Source organism: Antennarius striatus, chromosome 20 (assembly GCF_040054535.1).
Source record: "Antennarius striatus isolate MH-2024 chromosome 20, ASM4005453v1, whole genome shotgun sequence".
Lineage (NCBI taxonomy): Eukaryota > Metazoa > Chordata > Actinopteri > Lophiiformes > Antennariidae > Antennarius > Antennarius striatus.
In genome coordinates this window covers 7008991-7032249 of record NC_090795.1, presented here as the reverse complement: position 1 = coordinate 7032249, position 23259 = coordinate 7008991, and the positions used below count along the sequence as shown (strand labels likewise).

Below are 23259 nucleotides of genomic sequence, written 5' to 3'. Positions count from 1 at the left end.
TAACAAGTTAAAGTGCACTAGCCTATTAATTATTGAACCATGTCTTGCATTTAAAATGGATTGATTTTCGACACTATTGAAAAAAGGAAACACACAAATAGAGGCAAAATTACTTCTATTTAATTGTCTTTTATCACATGTTATTGCTGGCCAACAGAAAATCCTGTTTGTTTGTTTTTTTTACTTTTTACTTTTTTTTTTTTAATATTAGGCAGGCCGTTTGGAAACTAACCTAAATCTGCTCGGGATTGACAGCCACTAGCCCCGCCCAGCACCTTTGACGGACAGCGGTGGGCGGGACAACGCTGCCAAAGGCACGGGGGCGTTTTCGTTTGGGTTTGCGGAACGGCCCGTTGCGGTGAATGCGTGATTGAGGTCCCGCAGCAAATAATCGCCCCCCTCTTTGGGGCAGGAGTACACGGCGCCAGGGAGCAGCCGGGATAGGTAACGTAACATCTGCATGTATTCAGGTCCTGCATGAACGGTGTTACTGTGGCCAGTTTTGCATAGATTTTGCCAAATTGCCGCTTCATCTGTCCCCGCTGTTCGGCTTGTGGAGGGTGGGCTGGAGTCAGACAGATGGGAGCAATGATCAAAAAATGCTTTTGTCTAAACAAATATGCTCAACGATCACGTTTTTCTTATAGATCATAACACTTTAGTCGGTGCCTTGTCGAGGTTGATTTGGACTATGACAGTTGAAAAATAATTCAATTTTCAATCATTTTGTCAATCAATTTTTATTTTTTTAATCATTGCTTGTCTGGTTGTTTGGGGGGTGGTCTATTGCAACAGACATAGCAGTACAGCAGCGGGCCTGTTAGTACAAGACGATATCTGTCATTCTTCATTTCTTTGTATTATTTTTTATTTTTCAGGGATAAAAGACTGCGAGATTGGGTTTATTGGCTACATGGACGAAGCCGTCATAAATTTTTATTTTAGATCTGCGGCCTAAAAGATCGTCTCATTTTATTTTAAAATGTAATTCTTGTTCATGGATTGTCCTGTATTGTAGGAGTAAATTGCCATGTCTAAAACCACGCGCAAAAAAAACAAAAAACAAACCCAGACATGTGCAGAGCCAGGATTTGATTTTTTTTTTAAAATATAGAAAGCAATACAGTAACTGCAAACACACACACACACACACACACACACACACACACACACACGGTGGGATTAAATGAAATACATTTCATAAGCTTTTGTCAGTCTTCAAATGACTTGCGCAAAGGAATCTGTTGCTGCAGAGTTTAAAATAGATTTAAGTGCTTTCATGGCCGAGGCTTTACTGAAGATTTTACTTATTGATAAAGACTATTCACGTCATCTAGCACTACCTGAAAAGATCTTGTGCGTGTATGTTTTTGCTTTCGCTTGCGTAGACTTGTGCTTGGATCGCTCCAAGTATGTGCGTGTGTGTGACAGTGTGTGTGTGTGTGTGATGTGGTGATGTCACAGCTTTGTTATAGGAACAGAGAAGCCTTGTGTCCTCATGATTAATTCATGTCCAGCTGAGGGATGGAGACAGAAGCATCCAGTCACACACAGACAGGAGCACGTACTTAAAGGAGGCTGTAATAAGTAACTACCGCTCAGTGGAGAGACAGGTTGTCAAAGAAATGGGCAGAGGCAACAACATAAAATGATCCAAGCATGCTCTCGTCATCGTCTGGGCTGTCTGACAAGCTTTCAGAGGGGGGGGGTGGGAGCAGAGCATCCTGCTGAGGGAAATGCATCTGTTGTGTGGCTCCTCTGCATCCTTCTCCAGATACACTCTGAATGTCAAGCCCCACTGAACAGAGCAGGCTCCAGGTCGTCATGGAGACAGGAGCAGACCCCCGCTGCAACAGAGGCAGGTAGTCACTGTGGCTTGGCTGGTCTGCTTTGCGCTGAGGCACGCCCCCTACTGTCCGATGGTGGACCCACACCCACAGCGGGTGGATCGTCTGAAGGTCTGAATGATAGTGCACCGGCTCTGGGGACACACTCTCCTCTGTGCAGTGCAATATTTCAAGACTTTGCTTTGGGCATGTTCGCTTTGTGTTGCAGAGGAAAAAATCTGGCCATGACCCGAACCAGAAATAGTCTAAAACTACAGGGGGACGTTTACTTTTTTTGTTTTGTTTCAACTTCTGTTTTGACTTTCCCCTTCAGGGCCTTACATACATTCATCCCAGTCTAAGTTTTGTGGTTCTTGAGATTTTTAGATTTTTATTACAACTACCCCCTCCTTTTTTTCAGGGTCATATGCAGGAGGGTCAAGTGAATGTGACAAAAAATGATTATTTACACGACAGCAGATATGGGATGTGTTTGGGTTGGAAAGTCTTTGGGACTTAGACGTAGCAGAGAGATAGAGATTAAGGTGCATTTACCACAATATGGCAGCAAGATAAATCCCACATGAAGTGTAGACCACGTGGTGGTGGTGACTGATGATTCTGATGATTCTGCTGATACTGATGAGGTTGGCAAAATGAATAAAATGGTGAATCTGTGATGGTGATAGTCAGGGAGAGGACTTCACATAACAGCAACATGAATGACCTAGAAATTCAGAGAAAATCTAGACAGTGGCAAGATGATTAGCCAACAATGAAGGTGTGTCACTGATTTGGACTCGGCAATGATCTGACGGGACGAGAAATAAACTGCACTCTAACACTGCAAGGAGATATGCAATGGTTTTGTACTTGTCATCCAAAATACAAAACTATAATCTGTAATCTCTAGTATGTCCTTCTCTTCCATTCTCCGTCTTCTCGGCCTCCTGCTGGCACTACTTTCTGTCTCTGCCGCTTTCCCAATCCCACTTCATCTGATCTGTGTCCTCTCTGTGCCTCAATCCCAGATAATTCCCTCTCTGTGGAATTGGAAGATTGCGGCAGGCGAGAGCAAAAGAGAGATTATACAGCCAGATTAGTGGACAGGAGCAGCAATATATAATCTCAGTCACTGACACAGACACACACACAATCCACTCTTGATCTCATGTAGACACATGGGTACACGTGCACAAAGCGTTTGCCACATGAATAAACTCACAGGCACACAATCGGACACTTGTTGTTTTTCTGAAACAGCTGTTTAACCCCATGCTTTTGCCTCCGGTCTGCAGGGTAATGTGCCATCAGCCACCAGGGGGCATCTGTCCTCTCTTCAACCATTTCATACTGCAAAGCTTATGGGATAGGAGTGTGTGGTACCCTACCCAACATCGCCGCCCCACTGGATTCATTGGTGCCAAAGCTGAAGGGAGCAAAGATGGGCAGCCCAGGGAGTGAGGTGGGTCTAGCTGCGCCAGTGGAACCAACCTTGGAGGCTCTGTGTTCTGAATGCGGCCAGATCCACCGCAGTTGGGAGAACCATCTTTACAACTACCGTCTGGATGTGGACGATGACCTGGTGTGCCACATTTGCCTGCAGCCGCTGGTGCAGCCGCTGGACACGCCATGTGGACACACCTTCTGTGCTCGCTGCTTACGCAGCTTCCTCCAGGAAAGGGACTTCTGCCCACTGGACAGGACACGACTGCAGTTGCAGGCGTGCCGTAGATCCAGCATACTGGTGCACAAGCTACTAGACAAGCTGTCTGTATCCTGCCCTTTGACCCCGGTGTGCTCCCTCAGCATGCCACGATGCGACCTGGAGGCACACCTCAAGCACAGGTAATAAAGCACAATTGCAGATATGATAAAGCAACACTTTTGTGAGTGCAATCATTGTCGTATTCACTGATCAAACTCAATGCATGCATGGCAACATGGATTTCCTAAGTCTAATAATGCAGCTGTAGGAGTCATGTGACCATTGCCAAGGACACAAGAGAGTTTGATGCTTTTTAGCTGAAAGGGTTAATTGTTTTATGAATTGATCTTCAGCAGAAAATAACTCTTTAACAGTTCGGATCCTGATTACTCATTCAGCTAATTTGTGAAACAAACATTAATTGTTACACATCAGCCACCTTTTAAATTGAAGTTAATGGGTTTTACTTTGGAGTTTTATTTACTGGAAACCAAAAGCAATTTAAAAACATCACCTTGTTATAGGAGGAACGTTCTTCAGGTATCATAGATCTCCGTCTAGATTTATGCCCCATCCCCAATCTCAGTGATTTCTGTCCATCCACACACTTTGGCTTTTGGCCCATTTGGACCAGGTGCTATGAGACCCTGAGGGGATTATTGGGCTGAGGGTCATGTGACAGGGGATTAGTGGCTTCCTACAGCAGTCATGGGTTGGCAGACTATGAGCTCCATGTTCTCATTCTGCAACCATGTTGAGCAACTTCAACACCAGAGACCTGTTCAACCATTTCTTCTGTGAAACAGCCAAAGGCAACCCTGGCCTGTGGTGAGTCCAACAGGGCAGGAAGTGAGGTCAGCGTGACTTAGGGTGGCACGGAGTCACCTGTGTCTCACTGATTTCTTCCATCTTCCAGCTACCTCTCAGTTAAACTCTTTAACTTTCTTTCTTTCTTTCTGAAGGTGAATTTTCTTGGTGTAGCGCTTAGGGTCAAGCTGTAAATATATATTTTCATGACTTAACTTTGTTTTTGAACATGCGGAATAGCACATAGGAGCCATCCATTGTCATGACTCTTAGCCTTTGTCTTGCTATCCAGTGATCTCTTAACACCTCAGTTAAGTGAGGAAGATTTCTCTTAACAAGCTCATACTAACAAGCTATCACCAGCAAGCTGTTGATGATAAGCTTTTGTGAGTCAGCTGATTTGTCAGGACTCCTCTGGCTCAGACTGACAATTTTATATCTTTAAAGTCAGATTACATTCTGAATGGCCATCAGAGTGACAATTACAAGACGGTGGCAAAAGTTAGAATATAGTTTCAAAGTAGAATTTGTAGAGCAGAGAGGTAAAGTCAGTATAAACTTCTTCTATTATGTGAAGCCTCAACAGCAAATCATAGTGTGAAAGGATGTCTTTTAATTCCTGTGAATTTAGCTAATGAGAGGAAATGAGTTTTATTTTTTTCCTATTATTGCCAATTCTCTTGTTCAGAAATTCTCAGAATTTATATTTTGCAAACAATTTGAACTTTGCTAGTCTCCTTCTCCAGACCTGTAAATCAGCCACAATGTCCCAGGGGATGCATCACAGAAATGGCTGCACACATCATTTTGTATCAAGAAGACAGGGAAAGATTAAGGCAGATCAAACAAGGTCACGCTGAGGACTAATACGACATTCGTTAAGATCTCTGGGAAAAATCTTTTTGCCCTTGTGTGTTTTGCTGCTCCCCTACCCCGATGACTCAAGCCTTAGATGCTAACAAGACCAAAGAGCGTGCTGTCGCTGTGTGACTTTGTCAGTCAACATTGTTTATACTGAGGATTTGGCATCGCTGGACATTAGATTAAAAGGCGAGAGTGCCGGGCTATAGAGTTCCACTGTGGACAAGCTGTGCAGGCTGATCTTGTTACTGATGTTGTGTGAGAGCTGAGCTACTTTCACTGTTGCAAAGTAGCCTTGTTGAATTACAGTCCCGAGAAATTTCATACATTACAAACAAGCATTTCTTCTTTATTTCTTTCTTCTTCTTTTTTTACAACTATTATCAAAATGAGATGCAAAAGAGTATTAATCAAGAAATGAAAATCGTATTATTCCACATAGCTCTACAAGATACCTCACATTTGCTAGTTGCTGACTGTTAGTTGTGGGTAAAACCTGTTATGGTTTTGATTTTTTTGTGACGAAGCACAGAAGCGTTTCAATAATGCAACCAGCTCATACTGCTGCCACTTAGAGTGAGTACTTTGGAGTAACTTAAGGTCCTTAAGTTAAGGGTGAGATCATGCTGATCCCTTGAGTCTGTCTATCAGCATTTAATTGAGCTTCTATTTCTGGGACAAACAGAATGAATCCGTCTCAAGCAAGTTTATGTTTATGTTTATTTTCTTTTTTAAAAAAAAGAGCACCAGAGAAAGTCTGATCCTTTCCATGTACCGAGATTTAAGTCATGATTCCAAACTTCTGGTTCCAGCTCATCAAACGAGTGCTCGGTTTCTTTGTTTATATTATTGCAAACTGTATATATCTTTAAGTTGGTTGGTCCGACCCTTGAGAGCATTTATGGACTTCTTCAGTTATTTATGTTGTTTTGTTCCAATCTGTACATGCACATGTCTCACAATGGAAATCATACACATGCACATGCTTAGGTATGCATACATTCATCATGCCCCGACATGTATTCTCTCATTTAACTTGTGTAATCTGTGTAAGTATAGAATAATCAGAGCGTGCAGCAGTGCTCTCTGGTGATTTCTCTGTCAACATTGACAGATCTGTGTTCTGCCTGCGTTTCCAGAACCTGCTTTGTGCTGATTCTCTGTCTTGACTCTAAATTTCTTCAAATAGGGGCCAAGCAGAAAGACCTTTTCCCTGGTGGGATCAATAACGTTACGTTGACTTAACTGATGCTAAACCTGATTTTCTTTACACGTCAGATGGACTAACAAACTGACACCTGTTGCTTGGTGAAAGGTGTCCCGGGACACGTTGTCAGCAGACGAGCATGGACGGCCCTCGATGTGAGAGCGGCGATGAACGAGCGACTGTGACCAGCCCTCCCAGGTCTCCTAGGTGTCCCAGCTCCCCGCAGACAGAACTGAGGGATGGCACACCTTCTCCGCCCTCCAGGATCAATAACACCAGCGACAATGGGCCCATGTGGACAGACGACGCCGGTCTAGACAATCCCGCCTTTGAGGAGAGCACTGAGGAAGAAAGTGAGGAGACACACTCGTCCAAAGTGAAAAGATTGAAATTGCAATCAGCCCCTGAGCTATAGGTTTAATCTCTTCATATCTTCAGGTGTGATAGGTTTGGAGTGTGTGGTCCCCAGGGTGAAACGGCCCCTCAGTAATCCCTGCATCCACCTTCTCCGCTCCGTCAGCTCCACCTCCTCTGGCTGGGATTGCCCCGAGTCTCCACCTCTCTCTGCTGAAGAGGGTATGAATCCTCCCCTGGAGGGCCGAGCGCTACAAAGCTGAGATATTAAACATTGCAACTTATCTTTTATGAGAGAGCCGCATTCTTAGACGATGGGATAATCACATTTGGGCAACATTACGTTGGATGCGGAAATGTGAAATGCAGCTGTGTAATGTGATTTGTGTGTCCATTAAGGCTGTGTGAAGCTGCCGTTGCTTCCTGAAGGAGAGATTACTGCCATAGAGGTCCACCGGGCGAACCCTTACGTGGAGCTAGGGATCAGCGTTGTCGGGGGAAACGAGACGCCTCTCATCAACGTCGTTATTCAGGAAGTGTACAGAGACGGGGTCATCGCACGAGATGGGAGGCTGCTGGCCGGGGATCAGATATTACAGGTAATATGAGTTCTTGTGTGCCTCCCCGGCAGGTTTTTGATCAAGAATGTGATTTGAATCAAATATTCAAACCCATTTTGACACAGGATAGCAGCTTCCAAAACTTTGGAGCTTCACTTTATTAATGATTTGGAATATTGGATTTTATGTCAGGTTCAGGGATTACAGTATAATCAAATTTTACATTCCTCTGATTCTCCAAACCAAACTTTCCATTTAAATCTTCTATAACTAATGTTTTTATTTCAACAAGGGGACACTTGAAAAATTGTGTGGCATTGCCATCATACATACATCGCAGCGTCTTGAGTATTTTAACTTTAGGGCACCCAAACTTATTAATTCCCTCTGTTTTCCTCAGTGTAATCTCTGGACAGCTGTGCTCAGAGGGAAAGCTAAAATAAACCCGCGCTACACCATCTGGCCAGCATTTAACGGCAGCATAAAATGTTAATGGGAACAGTTGAGGCTTTAGCAGCTAGAGGGAAAGAACAGTTTTCTAGGAGTGAAGAACCAAAGTGGACTGTCTCCCTGATTACCAGATGAATGCTAATGTGGCTCCATATCTGCTGCAGATCAACTACATAAACTGTTTTTGTCTGTAGTGTAATTGTGTTTACATATATACAACAGAATACACGCTTATTCACTAATAGCCCCAAGTTTGCTTTCCCAAGGTGAACAATGTGGACATCAGTAACGTCCCCCACAGTTTTGCTCGTTCCACGCTGGCTCGCCCATGCACCACTTTGCAGCTGACTGTGCTGAGAGAACGTCGCTGTGCCTCCCGGGCGCCTCCCTCCTCCTCCTCCACCCCTGCTGTTCCCCACGCCCCCTGCCCCACCCCTGAGGGCACCCCGTCCAGCCCCGCCACGCTGAGGATCACCCTGCACAAGCGGGACTCGTCAGAGCAGCTCGGGATCAAGCTTGTGCGGCGAACGGATGAGTCAGGGGTGTTTGTGTTGGATCTGTTGGAGGGAGGCCTGGCAGCAAAGGATGGCAGACTGCGGGGGAACGACCGCGTGTTGGCGGTCAACGATCAAGACCTACGTCACGGCACCCCAGAGCAGGCTGCACAAATCATACAGGTCAGGATGCATTTAGTTAGAAGGTAAAGATTTCAAAGAAACTGTCCCGAAACACAGATTCTGTATTCCTATAGGCCAGTGGAGAGAGAGTCCACCTTCTGATTGATCGGCCCAGCAAACCAACTCCACCTCCACCTCCAAAATCAAGCTCCACCAGAGACCTCTACTGCCTTGATCACTTCCTGCCTAACCAAAGCTCCACCCCGAGTCCTGTGCCCATACACCTGTCCCGCACCAGCACTCACAGAGTGAGCAGATGTCTGTGTGTGTATATGTGTGTGTGTGTGTGTGTGTGTGTGTGTGTGTGTTCACTACTGTGTTTATAATTTGGTAGGACTTTTAAGATTTTTAATGTTTTTTTTATGTGATTTTGTGAAACATTTCAGCTTCATGTATTCAGATTCTAGAAATCAGATTGTGACGTGAAACCCAGACTTTAACAATGAAAATCGTACAATGTATTATTGATTCAAATTCCTCTTTAACTGAGGTATTTTCTTAGACTTTAAACCAGCTGTACTCCTTTTCCTGTTTTATGACGAAAATCGTTGAAAACTGACACACTGATGTATGTGATTATACCAAGGACCTTTCCCAGTGTGTGACCTGTAAGGAGAAACACATCACTGTGAAGAAGGAACCCCACGAGTCTCTGGGCATGACTGTTGCAGGAGGGAGGGGTAGCAAAAGCGGGGAACTTCCGATTTTTGTGACCAGCGTCCAACCGCACGGCTGCTTGTCGCGGGACGGACGGATCAAAAGAGGTGAGTACTAGATCAGATATGATGACAGCATGACCAAAGTCGGTGTTACATCATACGGCACAGCTTCTTCTTTTCTCTTCCAGGTGACGTTCTTCTGAGCATCAACGGGCAGGACTTGACGTACCTGAGCCACGGGGAGGCCGTGGGCACTCTGAAGGCCAGCGCTGCCTCTCCTTCAGTCCAGCTTCGGGTGCTGGAGGTCAGCATGCTGGAAGAACACGACCGTGACGAGCTGCTGCCGCACACGCATGACAGCGACTTTGATGCAAACTGGTCCCCGTCGTGGGTCATGTGGTTGGGGTTACCCAGGTGAGTGGGCAGAGCAGAAGAAGGGTGATCTATGAAGTTCTAGTTCTTAAATCCGCCTTTATTGAAGCTCACCCTCTGATTAAATGAAGGTGTGTCAGGGATTCATACCATCAGTAATGTAATACATTTAATCTATCTGGCAATAGATTAAATCTGGCAATACAAGACAAATGCATATGCAGTTCCTACTTCATGCATTTAAAACATTTTATTCTAAATGATACTGGCTTATACACTCAATGTTAGAATTTTTCCATAGTGTAAAACTGATCTTGTCGCGATCATTTATCTCTGTTTGCCTTGCAGCTACCTTCACAGCAGCCATGAGATTGTGCTGCGGAGGAGCCACCCAGGCAGCTGGGGCTTCAGCATCGTCGGGGGCTACGAGGAAAGCCACAGCAACCAGGCCTTCTTCATCAAGACCATTGTGCTTGGTACTCCTGCATACTATGATGGTCGCCTCAAGTGAGTGATCAGCTGCTCCTTTAATGACTGTCTGGGGCTCATGAAACTGTAGCATCACTAGAAATTAGCAGACAGATAAACCAATGTCTCTAATTTGTGGCAGACAAATGTGTGCAGTTAAAAGCCACACCCATGCATATTTTTCCTCATTTTTGATTTTAACTTAAATGTAATTTTCCTTTGGGTCATGTTTTCCTCTGTGCTTTTCGTTCACTTTGTTTTCTCTAAAAGAATTGAAGATAGATCTCCTGATGGTCTATAATTTCACACTTGTGAACAAATTTTGTTTCATTCTTTAATCAAAGCAAGAAAAGATTCCAATAATGTGACATCAGTATGTCTAACATTGATTAACCTCTGGGCTGAGGAGCTCCCTGATGGATCAAAAATAACTATCTCGAGTGAAATATTCCTTTTCTTGGTTGTTTAGTTTTAGTCCTACACATATGCATACACCTGCTGCTGTAAATTTTACACATTATAAACTTTTTGGAAAATATTCCCCAAGAAATACACAATATTCTAGTGTGAGTCAAGTTTAATAACCCTATAGTGCTACTATAAATTAGAAAATCAGTGACTTTCAAAAATTAGAGAATATTTTTGTCAAATTTTACATTTTGTGAGAAATTAATGGAAAATAGGTTCAGTTAATTCATTGATTATTCCTTGAAGTGATTAATAACTAATCAGAAGCTGATATCATAAAATATAAGAAGTTACAACTTAAGTTATAAAGTACATAAACAACAAATGTCTAAAATTAAAAACAAATATTTTCACTTGGAACTGTTTATTTTAAAAAAATCCAATTGAGTAAATAATACACAAAATGTATGTGAATTTGTTTTTAGAGAAGTCGTAATTCATGTCGTTTTTAATGTCTGAAAATATTTGACAGAAGCAAAAACATTTGTTTTTTCCAGCCTCATTCTTCAATGTATTTTCAATAATACTCTCCAATACGGAGCCGTTTATAATCCATTCTGACTTGTCTCTTGGTGTCACCCTAGGTGTGGTGACATGATCGTGGCGGTCAATGGTTTATCGACAGCAGGAATGAGCCACTCAGCACTCGTCCCCATGCTGAAGGAGCAGCGCAGCCGGGTGGCGCTGACTGTTGTCTCCTGGCCCGGCAGTCTGGTATAGCCGGGCCACATCAAAAGCAGGCTGTGCACCTTGCAGAGTCAAACCAGAACGTTCTATATCGGGAACAACCTTGGCCAAAGTGAACTGGTACATGCTAATGTCCATCGCTCCATACTGGGCTTAATCCAGGACCAAAAGCATTCAGAACTGTAGTAACCCCACCAGGACCAGGCCTGTCCTGACCAGATGGGAACTGATCCGGATCGAACCGCGTCACTCGACAGACTGCGTTCATAACCACACTGCTGAGATCATATGGTCATGGTGTGTTCATCCCGCAGGGAGAAATGGCGATCTGTGCTGTAATCACCTCACCAGGCAGTTATAGAATCCAGGGCTGTGATCAGGTGGATGTATCGTTACAGATAGAACATTAAAATATTAGTAGCCTGTGACCCCCCCCCCCCATCATCAACGACCTATAGCGATTCAAAAACAAGACTTTCAGCAACACCAGCGTTGTACCCATCTGAATTAGCCTCAGGCCTTATTAGAAACCTGCCACACCCTGGGGCACAGCTGCCTTTAGGCCTCATCACCACGATACACAGCTGTCCCATCAGCTGCGGTTTTATACATGTGTGTGAATGTGTGTGTTCCGTTTGTTTAATAAACATTTCCTTCAGAGGATTATCGACTCAAAAGCATTATTTTGACTTTGAACGGAAGAAATGGGAGTTTCATGATGAAACAGTCATGGGACGCTAGCTAATATTATGCTGTAGTAAATGAGGGTTTATTTTATAATTGCATAAACCAAGTATAATCAAAAGAAATGTGGTTCATATCACCATTAATGAAAACACCCATTTATAATTTCATATAATGCATCCTCATGATTTGTCGTCGTTCAGCGTTGTGTTTTGAAGGTCTGCAGCGAGCTTGATTGTTTCCAACGGACTCGCAGCAGCTGCCAGTCTGACCTGTAGCGCCCGGCGCCACGGCTGATTCTTTTTCGGGTGCAATTTCTGTAAGAAGGGCAAAAATGTTTAAAAAAAAAATTGTAAGGAAACAGGTTAGGAAGACTATTTCTGCATCGAAAGCAGAATGAGGTTTGGCAAGGATATTACCGTCAGCTTTTTCTTTTCTGGGTCATGCACCACTTCATGTCTCCACAGGCTTTCCTGATTAATGAGAACATCTAGAATTGAAGAAATTTCAACACATACCCCTCCCATACACAAAAAAAAAATAGGCTGGAAGGAATTTAAAAAGCTCAGATTTATGAAATGTCTGCTCATGAGACATCAAAACTAAAGGTAATATTACAGCAACCAAGATTTAAGTAGATCAAGACCTCATTCTGCACGGTTTACAGAGTTAACTTCTGTTAACATCCATTTTAGTTAAAAACAGGAGGGTGTGGATTAACTAATTAAATGCAATAAATGATCAGTTAGGGTGGATGTCACTAGTTTGAGGTGAAGTGCAGGTTTACCTTCATGGCAAAGCTCTTGCCGCAGCCTTCATAGGCACAGCTAAATGGATTCTTGCCTTCATGGTCTCCCAGTATGTGACTGTCCAAGTTGAAGCAACGCGTGAACTCTTTATCACACCCTTTTCTCGGGCAGGACAACTTCCTCCGTTCCCCAGAGTGGACTCGCAGCTCATGCTGGCGCAAGAACCAGCTGTTGTTAAATAGCTTTTTGCACCCTCCACATGGCACCTTGACTGAGGACAAAGAAGTCATTAAGACGAGGTCGAACAACAACGTGTCCGACAAAAACTCCATCCAGCAGTGCACTCATACCTTTGTGTTCATTTCTGTGCTTCAGATATTCTGTCCACGTCTTCCCCTGAAAAGGACACGCTTCGTCTTCGCAAAGGTAACCTGGAGCAAAGAGACATGGTTTTTAAAATATATCAATGACGCAGGAATAAAAAGCAATACACCAACCTCCATGCACCCTCTGGTGATGCCTCAGTTTTCCATGAGTGGCAAATTTTCTGTCGCAGTCACTGAAAGTACACCTGCATCAAGAGAAGTAAAACGTTGTGACTGGAGACGGACAAAAGGATGACAAAATTATATTTATATTCTTGCATTTGATGCATTTCCACTCACTGAAAAGGTGGAATCTGTTGGTGCTCGCTCTGGTGGGCTCTCAGTTGGTTCCTTTTGTTGAAACCTTCTCCACAGCCGTCCTGGTCACACTGGAACACAAAAAAACCCAAAGGAAACCACTAAATCTTAACGTATTTGATAGTATGACAGGAGTAAAAACAGTTTATTCTACTTTAAATCGCTTCTGTTCTTCATGGTGAACTCGAGCCACGTGGTTCTTCATGCTGGCATTTGTAACAAAGGCCTCAGAGCATCCATGAACCAAACACCTGGAGACGAGGGCAGGTTATGGTTTAAAGGCATCCAGAGAAACAAATATCACAGGCGACTATTTGCATTCGTAACAGAGAAGCCCTTACTTGTGAGGTTTTTCACCGCTGTGATTCAGCTCATGTCTGGTGAGTTGATACCGGGTGCAAAACCTCTTGTCACAGTGATCACAGGTGAAAGGTTTCTGAGGAAACGTTTGACACGCAATCCCAACAAAAGCATATAAATAGAAAAGCCGAATATCACCTGTGTCACACTTATTTGGTGTTTCTCATTGTTCCATTTGGCTTCTTTGAAAACCACTCACCAATCCTGTGTGTTTGCAAAGATGAGCCTCTAGCTTCCATGACTTACTGAATTTAGCTTTACAGTCAAACAAAGAACAGATGTAGCTCTTTTGGCTTTGCAACCGCTCCCCCATCTTTAATAATCTCTCAGATGTGGTGCAGTGGTCACAGTTAGTACCTGTAGTATCAAAGCACACATTTAAACCTACAACCAGCAGCTCACCTGTGCTTCATTTATCTTATTGGAATGTACCATGAGTGAATGAAAAGGGGTGTCTGGGGAAAACATGAGTGAAATCCCTGGATAATAGTGATCCTTTTGATATTTTAACATTATAAACAGTCATGACTTTGTCCTGAACCTTGATTGATTCAGGCTTTAAAATGTCACAAAGGCTCCTCAGAGGAGGGTGTGAATCCCTATCAGCTGATCTGCTGCGTGCGTGCGTGTGTGTGCATGTGTGTGCGCGTGTGTGTGGAGCACAACCAGGGATAGAGGCGACTGTCTGTCTCTGGTGATCACACACATTCACAGGATTTATTGGTCTAATCTCAATCTTATCAGACCTCCAATACTGTTTTTGATAGCTGAGATTTATTGTTGTCAGAACTTTGTCTTTGGAACGATCCTTTGTGACTTGCAAATTTGAGAATAATCAACCCTTCGCATACTTCAATGTCAGCCTGTGTGATTCCTGAAAAAGAAGAAATGGCAAATTTAGAATTTAATTCTGTGGAATGTCCCATTATTAAAGTGAGATTATGCTGATAGAGCCATATTTGTTCTGATATCTGAATGCAAATGTTTGCAGAGCCCAAAGTTACACTAGTCTGAATAATACTGTAGGCTTATAGTGCACATTGTGCTATTTAAACTAAATGACAAACTACCATTTGGTGGTTGAAGACGATAAACTCCACTTACTTGTGGCTGCAGTGGCTAGCTGTAGTGGGAATATTTTACCATCAAAGTTAGCTTTGGCTAAACAATAGCCTTTATCACAAATGGAAAGTGTTTTTAAGCAGAAACACACACGGCAGTAGTGAAAGTCCATTGTAAAAACAGCAACTCAGCTATTCAACGCTATCTGTTCCAGTTAAAGTCATAAGTCAAAGTCAATAGTTACTGGTGATTCCAAACCAGCAAAACCTCAGATGTATTCATGTATTTTATGAGTACATAATTAAATACATATTTTATGTATTAATTCAGCTTTTGAATCATCATCCTGTTCCTCATCAGGAACAAAGGTTGGAAGGGTTTATAGGAACGGATTTATCCATTATATTCACCCGTCTGTTCATTACATTTACTTCCCAAAAAATAGCTGAAATAACACTACAGTAAATATTATTCAACAAAATGTCTCTCAACACCAAATTGTGAAATATCACTGTATTTAGTAATTTATATCTATTTATTCTATGTATTCTTTTCCATGGTTGCAGGTTGAATATTGGTTCATCCTGTAAATGAAAAGTGTCTCAGATGACGGATTCTGAGGCATTACCTAAAAAATATTCAATAATTTTGCACAAAATCTTCTGCACACATTTCCAACTCACTTCAGATGTAGCATTAATCTCATTGCTACCAGACCAACTTTGCCTGTCGCAGAAAGATACCTGAGCCTCATTTCATTTTTGAGAAGCGTTTATCTTTCAAATGTGAGAGAAATACACATTAAATGAAAAAGGGACTTTAGAAAAAGACATCACGTCAATCCATTGAAACTATCTCCTTATCTAAACATTAGAGATCACCTTCTGCGCCAATGTCATGCTCTCATGTGGAACCTTTGATTGACTTTTGTGATTAAGGCCTGTTGAGAGCCTGTTGGGCGTTACCTTAGTGCCCTCCCACGCTTCAGGTAACCATGCCAGGGTCAGTTGACACTGTTATCAGCCTCCTCCTCCTCTTTTCATCCGGTCTCCCGCACCTCCTCCACCTCTCCTGTCAGGGCTAGGATCAATACAGCTGGCCCAATATCCACATATATGACCATGCCTCCCCCCCATCTCCGATAACCACACAAGCTCTATCACCCCACCTATCACACACATAGATACAGCATGCACTCTGTTTGGCCTGCGCTGGGATTTCCTTGTGCCTTTGTCCAACATTCAGGCCTATCCCAGACATGCACATATCGTGCGGACACACATCGTCACACCCACGCTTGCATCACAATTACAAATATTACTCCAGGGACCACTGGGGGCCTTTTCTCCTTCAAGAGTAGAGAATGAGGGATGGGCAGGCATTTAAGTAGGATAAACAGGACAAAGTTTGAAGGGTTGGTTCATTTACATTTCCAAAAAATATAAGACGCAAACATTTGAGTTATTTTTAGTTAGGTTTCACTTCTACAAGCGGTCTGTGGCCAGACCTGCCACAACATTGGAATGCTGTCAACATGTGAATAAATCATGAACAAAAATCAAGTAGTTTTAATGAACCACAATAATACTATACAGTATATTACTAGCATAATATTCCCTTTCAATATCACATGTGTGCATGACATAGTACAGATAAAACTATTTATACTCAAGTCTGAATCGGTAGAACATTTTTAAAAGTATCTTCACAATAGTTTTACTTTTGCTTTTAACAAATACTCAATTCTTTACAGCATCTCAAATGATTCCATGTTAGTGGACTGTCTATAAATCACACTGACAATAACTGGAAAATATCTCTAAAGGAGAAGTATTGTGGTGACATTTGTTGATGCTTTGAGTACCATACATGAGACGTCATCCATCCAACATCTGGAGTCAAAAATCTGAGAAACAGATATGTGAACACACAAACCAAAGGGCCCAAAAAAATCAAAGTGGCTCAATCACACCACATTTAAGCTGGAGAGGATGAGTGTTTTTCGAACATGGGTGAACCAGCCCTTAAATATGTGATCCAGAAATAATAAAATATAATGATGATATAATTCTGACATTTCATATCTTTAACATTTACTCCTCTTGGACTGAGACATGTCCAATGATTGACTATTTGTATGTGGTTAATATGTAACACCCCAGGTCGATACGGCTGCTCTGAGCTGCAGGCTGAACTGACAGACTCAATCTGTGTGTGTCAAACGTGTGATTAAGGAGTTCATAGTGTTCCACGGCTTTTATCCGCAGGCCTCGTCCTTCTGCCCTCCTCCCTCTTGCTTGCTTTCTCTCTCTCTCTCTCTTTTTGTTTACTTTTCGTTCCTTCAATCAGTAACTTCCATGAGTCAGAGGAGCTCCTGATGCTATGAGAACACACACACAAACACGTACGCTCATATGCGCACGCACACACACACAAAACGCTTACTATAGATGTATAGGCAGGTTCAACATCGAATAATGCAGTTAAAATCAACACATGAATGAAAAGACAGAATTTGGGTGGGAAAATTATACAAATACATAAATTATGATGGCTATCACAGCTGTAGGACTATATTAAAACATTGTCGTGCCATTCTCTTCAAATATAAAATCCAGGCGTTTGCAAATCAATACCAAGGGCTTTGGCTGCCAACCGGCTCACTGATTGATTGCATTTTATTTTCCCATCTGTTTTTTCCTGGTTTAACTCATGCAGGTTGTTGGATACTTATTACTCTGGCCTGATAAGACCCATGTCTGAATTCACTGACCCCCAGGCCTGTAGGGTGGTCAGGGTGAGAAAAGACAACCCCGGCAGTTTTATCTCGACGCCCTCGTTCACCGTAGGGATCACAAAATTCATTCTGCATACAGAATTTACATGGCTAACAAAATCCACCCTCAAAATTTATGGCAGCTCTTTGGAGAAATTCAAGTGATGCATCCACTGAAAAATGTGACTTTCAGGCTGAATCCCTGTTGGCCTGTGTTGATCTCCCTCTAGCTCTCTCTCCCTCTCACATACGCACACACACACACGCTCTTCATCATGTCAGCTGCTCGCCCTATCTCTGTAAACTGCTGCTAATTCGTGTAAATATTGGGTAAAGTACTGAGGTGGGATGAGATAACCTATTTGTCACAAAACCAGCCAGCCATTCAGCCTCCACTGATTAAACAGTACACAAATCATAGATGTCACCCCCCTCACACACACACACACACACTGTGCTGTACCATTATGGCTGGAATATTGAAGAATAAAAGGTTATTTACAAATAAGAAGTTACCCATCAAATTTTAAAAGGAGCCTCATTAATATATTATATAGAAAATTTCATCTGATTTTGTACTGTTTCACAACCCTAAAAAAACTTAAGATTCAAATTCTTATTATAGCTGATAGGTGTTTTGAAATGTGAATAAGATGCATTTATGAAACCTGATAAAAATGTTCAAGAGAAATCATTGTGATGAAATCATAGTTAAGCATCTTTTTCCGAAGAAGTAATCGCTTACTATTTACCTGGAGGTTTGAATAAATTAATTAATTTTGGTTATCTGAATGTCTTTTGTAAAAAAGTTAAGAACGACTGGTTGTCTGGTAAAGACACTAAACATGTATTCTTCTCTACAACCATCGTGGTCGTTTCCATTCTGCGCACTTATTTTGAAGCCAGACATTCACTTCCAGTATGTGGAAACGGAAAACAGCGCTTTTGTTTCATGATTTTATTTGTTTATTAATTTTAATAGGCTTCATAATTAATTAACCTACATTATTAATGCAACTGATCCTGTTAAGCAAGTCAGAGTGTTGTATCAAAGGCTGTGTGTTTTGTGCGATTACACACTGCCATCTACTGTACAACCATGGAGACTAGAAATTTCACCCATGGACTCCATTCAAACACAGGGAGTGGTCCACTCCCCATGGGTTTGTGGATTTATTTGAGGACACACGTTTCCAACCTCCCCGCACTTCAGGGGCGAACAGCCTCTGATCTATCCTGACGGCATGAGCCACATTTCCCCTTCATAAAAATGTGGGTGAAACAAGTCAATTCAATCCAACAAAGCAGCATTCCATTTCTCCATCCTAGTTCCTTCTACTGTTTGTTCTGTCTCCAGTGGCGTCAATATCATGGGGAGGGGGGGTATTTAGTCAACCAACAATTGTGCAAGTTCTCCCTCTTAAAAGAGGAGACACCTGTAATGGTCATCATAGGTATACCTCAACTATGAGACAGAATGAGAAAAAAAAATCCTGCAGTGCCAGACGTGTCCCCCTGCTTAAGGCAGTACACGTCCAGGCCCGTCTGAAGTTTGCTAGAGAGCACTTGGATGATCCAGAAGAGGACTGGGAGAATGTCCTATGGTCAGGTGAAACCAAAATAGAACTTTCTGGTAGAAACACAACTTCTCATGTTTGGAGGAGAAAGAATACTGAATTGCATACAAGAACACCATACCTGCTGTGAAGCATTGGGTGGAAACATCATGCTTTGGGGCTGTTTCTTCTGCAAAGGGACCAGGACGACGGACCCGTGTGAAGGAAAGAATGAATGGGGCCATGTATCATGAGATTTTGAGTGAAAAGCACTTTCCATCAGCAAAGGCCTTGAAGATGAAACGTGGCTGGGTCTTACAACAATGATCCCAAACACACTGCCTGTGAAACAAAGGATTGGCTTCATAAGAAACATTTCAAGGTCCTGGAGTGGCCTAGTCAGTCTCCAGATCTCAACCCCATAGAAAATCTTTGGAGGGAGTTGAAAGTCTGCGTTACCCTACGACAACCCCAAAACATCACTGCTCTAGAGATCTACATGGAGGAATGGGCCAAAATTCCAGCAACAGTGAGTGAAAACCTTGTGAAGATTTACAGAAAACGTTGACCAGTCATTTCCAACAAAGGGTATATTACAAAGTATTGACACAAACTTTTATTTTGACCAAATACTTATTTTCAACCATAATTTGCAAATGAAATCTTTAAAAATCAGTGGGATTTTATGGATTTTTTTTCTCATTCTCTCATAGTTGAGGTATACCTATGACAATTACAGGCCTCTCACATTTTTAAGAGGGTGAACTTGCTCAATTGGTGGCTGACTTTTTTTCCCCACTGTAGATCTATTGTCCATCTGTTTACTAGCCTAACCAGTAACTATTTCTTCACCTAACCATGTCTCATAATACCAGTTTTTCTTCAAACTAGCTAATGAGGAAGGAAAATTCACCACAAAAACGTTTTTTTCGTCATCCCTGGTGACACCCGTGCACCCAGCTCATGTTTGGAGAACCCTGGAACCACAGGGGCTTAATGTAAGTTAGATATTACAACTTTTTTTTTTGTAGTAATGCTGAATTACTCAAACACAAATCAAACAAGCGTGTCCTAATGATCAGTGTGGGTAGGGCTTATAAATTCTGGCACTACGCAAGACTTAATGTGTGTGCGCTTGTCATTCTCAGATCGCCGGTGAAATGAAATGTGTTTTATTTCATTTTGAGCAATCAAAGGAGAAGAAACATCACTGAATGACAGCACAGCACGACACTATCAGCAAAAAACTGCACAAATAAACAAGACCAGCAGCGTGTGTACAAATGTCTTTATTTTGTGAGCTCCTTTATGCCATGAACTCGTAGGGGATGGGCTCCAGCAGCTGTGGCACATTTTTCTTGGTGCTGACAAAGTGGGCATCACGAGGAGCTGCAGGCTGTGGAGAAGACGAGAAAGAGGTGAAATACAGGAAAACTGGAACGGTGACAGTTATAACTCCTTTCTTCTATTTTATTTTAAAAAATAATAATTTTGAGCCAATACCTGGCGCTTAAGTTCCACCCAACTGCCGTTCTTCTTGGCGTCCGCCTTCTTAGCCTCGTTCTCTTTGACGCGCTGAAGGAAGCTGTCCCTGCTCTTTGAGTGCTTCACATGCTCAATACGCACGTTGATCCTCTTGGCCAGGATTTTGCCCCTGTGTGAGCCAAAAGCAGAAGTTCACATCCAATGCAAGCCAAAACAGCATTCCATCACATTGTTACTGAGACAGAGAATTTTGACAATATCATACTTCATAAAAGCTCACAGGCAAAAATTCACAAGTCAGGTAGGTAACAAACCCCTCCCCTCCCAAGCACCGCATGAAAATGCAATAAAAGACTCAGTCAGTGAGACAAGTTTACTGTCAATTGTCTTGTTTTGGGGGTATATGCTAGGTGTCCAACCTTTCAAAAAATATGCATTTGTGAAAAATTTAAATATCAACAAGCAGAAATATTTATCATGGTTAATATTATTGTGAATTTCCCAGTTTGGGATCATTAAAGTGTACCTAATCAAATACACTATACAAGAAATGTTTGGTGAAAGTTTGACACATACAAAACAAAAGCAAGAATCCATTTCTGTGTGGAATGCGATCTGAATTAAATTACCTCTACTAATCTGAAGTTAATTTTTTTGTACAAAATTGAGCATCAAGCATTTTCAATTACCCATGTTGATTAATGTATGTTGAGACCTTAATTATGACATTCACAAATGTTTAATGATTTCACTGAAGGACCGATGGACAAAAACACAAATTGCCAAGTCGCTCTAGCTCAAAAGTTCTATTTCAGTAGTGGTGTTTCAGTGTGTGTTACTCTGCTGTCCCCTCAGAACAACCTCAAGTCAAACAGGAGTTTAACTGGGGATGCTCAAGGATGAAATTATTTCCCCCACACGAATGACCACTCAAGACATAAACAGCCCCAGTGGCAAAGTGAAGATGGGGTTAAATCCCTCATTGTAGATAAACTGCTTGAGTAAGTACACAAAACAAGATTGAAATTACTAACAAAAAGAGCTTCACAAAAAAAAAAACAGAACAAGAGCTGAAAAAATGTGTGACTTGAAACAAGAAGCATTACATGATGGATTACTTGAGGGACGAAAAAACCCACTCACTTGACCTGCTTGTTGACAATGATGCCAACAGCATGCTGGGTTACGTTATAAACACGTCCCGTCTTGCCATGGTAGCATTTGTGTGGCATTCCTTTCTGAATGGTGCCTGTGCCCTGAGAAGACATTACATATAGAAATGTGTTTATGCCGTTAGAAATTAGTCACCTTTTCAAAAATTGCTTCTGTCAACTGCCAACAGGGTTTCATGTCCCTATTTGTTTACACCCATATAAAACTAAGCAGCTGGTGTGCCTAGAGCAAGGAACACCAAGAAGGAGCTGCCTACCAGTCTACCTCCTCCTCAACTGGATGCATCTACTAACGTGTTAGGGTGGATTCTTAATTTCAGTCAGGGTTTAATACAGTTTATAAAAAAATTTTAAAAATTAAAAAAATTTAAATTTACTGACTAGCCACATAATGGAATATATTGATAAGAATATTTCAAATGACTGAATTTTACCTTGATGTCAACAATGTCACCCTTCTTGTAGATGCGCATGTATGTAGACAAGGGAATTGGGCCTGTGAAGTAAACACAGACAATTAATGTCATTGGACACAGTTCTGACATCATTTCTACTTGTTTGACAGAAAAAAGGAGGCACACTTTAAACGTCTGACATTGTCAGTCACTCTTTAGGTTGGTGCTCACCATGTTTACGGAACTGCCTGCTGAACATATACCTGGTCCCCCTCCTCTTGCCTCTGGTGTTCGTCATGATGCCTGATTACTAAGAACAAATACATGTTAGATATGTCAGAATCTGATCATTATTCTGCACGTGAAAATTGCAGGATACCTAATAGGAAAAACTGACAGCTCACACCCCCCCCCCAACTAAATAAAAGGTAGTAGTGTGTAGAGATTCTAAAATTAGGGAAGCATCTCCCTAACTCACGCACATGAAATATGTAAATGTTTTTATATTTCTCATTTATCGCAACTGTCTCCTACTTTCAACAACAGACCTTGAAGTATGATAAAACAATGGACTATGGTGAAGTAGTTTAATAAAGACTGAAATCCCTCGATACATGGGGTGTAATGTTGTTTCACAGCTAGGAAAAATAAGCTCAGAGGAATGCTAGTTTACTTAACGTTAAGCTGCCTCCAAGGCCCACATGGAAAGCCACGATGCTACTCCGACTCACAATAAACGGAGAATTTCCGAATATGGAGCGTTATTCAAAATTTATATTGATCCCGTTACATTAAAGGGACACTCTGTAGAAACTACGTGATAGTCATGGTTGTGAATTACACGAAAAGAACGACGAAAATAAGATTTAAGAAGAACATGATCTTACCCCCGGTCTATACAAGATGGCGGGTACGGCGGAAAGAGAGTTTGCAGGACCCCAAACTCCGCCTAGTGACACACAGTTGAGGCAGGCCACACAATTGCCTGAACAAAATAACATGACGCCAAATGAGCCGAGGTGGTCTGCAGATCCAGAGTCAGCATGTTCAGGAACTAAGGCGGAAACATACAACGTACTACTTTACAATAACTGGTCCTCAATCCGCCCCGATCAATAAGGTCTTGTTATTTAACTTTTTTTTTACTATTAATGTAAGTTATTAACTTACAAGAAATTAGAAGTATGAACGAAGCGATTAAAATATACTTTACAAGAACTATACGTAACGATT

The 23259-nt window shown here is 42.1% G+C and overlaps 3 protein-coding genes across 6 annotated transcripts; 1 reads left to right on the top strand and 2 right to left on the bottom strand.

The window, feature by feature from the left end:
* The first annotated feature begins 344 nt into the window (after nt 1–344).
* Nucleotides 345–11761, top strand: lnx2a (ligand of numb-protein X 2a). 4 transcript variants are annotated; one of them, XM_068304086.1, is made up of 11 exons: nt 345–444; nt 3125–3674; nt 6518–6762; nt 6848–6985; nt 7163–7362; nt 8040–8450; nt 8525–8698; nt 9037–9214; nt 9298–9523; nt 9830–9988; nt 11002–11761. In XM_068304086.1, the coding sequence occupies exons 2-11, from the start codon at nt 3271–3273 to the stop codon at nt 11135–11137; spliced, it is 2271 nt and encodes a 756-aa protein (XP_068160187.1). In that variant the 5' UTR covers nt 345–444; nt 3125–3270; the 3' UTR covers nt 11138–11761. The 4 variants fall into 4 exon arrangements, with proteins under 4 accessions (XP_068160187.1, XP_068160188.1, XP_068160189.1 ...); XM_068304087.1 differs by lacking the exon at nt 345–444 and adding an exon at nt 1878–1958; XM_068304088.1 differs by lacking the exon at nt 345–444 and having other exon boundaries at nt 3543–3674; nt 6481–6762.
* A 177-nt stretch (nt 11762–11938) lies between these two features.
* gtf3ab (general transcription factor IIIA, b) lies at nt 11939–13893 on the bottom strand. Its single transcript, XM_068304299.1, has 9 exons — nt 13780–13893; nt 13562–13656; nt 13375–13471; nt 13203–13291; nt 13035–13108; nt 12888–12968; nt 12576–12808; nt 12208–12261; nt 11939–12105 (listed from the first exon to the last, which is right to left on the bottom strand). The coding sequence occupies exons 1-9, from the start codon at nt 13891–13893 to the stop codon at nt 11971–11973; spliced, it is 972 nt and encodes a 323-aa protein (XP_068160400.1). The 3' UTR covers nt 11939–11970.
* Nucleotides 13894–20247: 6354 nt separating this feature from the next.
* On the bottom strand, nt 20248–22976 carry rpl21 (ribosomal protein L21). Its single transcript, XM_068304103.1, has 6 exons — nt 22914–22976; nt 22258–22336; nt 22066–22127; nt 21603–21715; nt 20478–20628; nt 20248–20370 (listed from the first exon to the last, which is right to left on the bottom strand). Exons 2-6 carry the CDS (start codon nt 22322–22324, stop codon nt 20281–20283), a joined length of 483 nt encoding a protein of 160 aa, XP_068160204.1. The 5' UTR covers nt 22325–22336; nt 22914–22976; the 3' UTR covers nt 20248–20280.
* Nucleotides 22977–23259: the final 283 nt, after the last annotated feature.

Coding starts and splice junctions, on each gene's coding strand:
- lnx2a (XM_068304086.1), top strand. CDS start 3,271: ATGGGCAGCCCAGGGAGTGAGGTGGGTCTAGCTGCGCCAGTGGAACCA. Junction 3,675..6,517: donor GAGGCACACCTCAAGCACAG/GTAATAAAGCAC, acceptor GCTTGGTGAAAG/GTGTCCCGGGACACGTTGTC. Junction 7,363..8,039: donor CCGGGGATCAGATATTACAG/GTAATATGAGTT, acceptor TGCTTTCCCAAG/GTGAACAATGTGGACATCAG.
- gtf3ab (XM_068304299.1), bottom strand. CDS start 13,893: ATGGGGGAGCGGTTGCAAAGCCAAAAGAGCTACATCTGTTCTTTGTTT. Junction 12,809..12,887: donor GCACAGAAATGAACACAAAG/GTATGAGTGCAC, acceptor CTTTGTCCTCAG/TCAAGGTGCCATGTGGAGGG. Junction 12,262..12,575: donor GCAAGAGCTTTGCCATGAAG/GTAAACCTGCAC, acceptor CTCATTAATCAG/GAAAGCCTGTGGAGACATGA.
- rpl21 (XM_068304103.1), bottom strand. CDS start 22,324: ATGACGAACACCAGAGGCAAGAGGAGGGGGACCAGGTATATGTTCAGC. Junction 22,128..22,257: donor CAGGCAGTTCCGTAAACATG/GTGAGCACCAAC, acceptor TTTACTTCACAG/GCCCAATTCCCTTGTCTACA. Junction 21,716..22,065: donor GTGACATTGTTGACATCAAG/GTAAAATTCAGT, acceptor ATGTCTTCTCAG/GGCACAGGCACCATTCAGAA.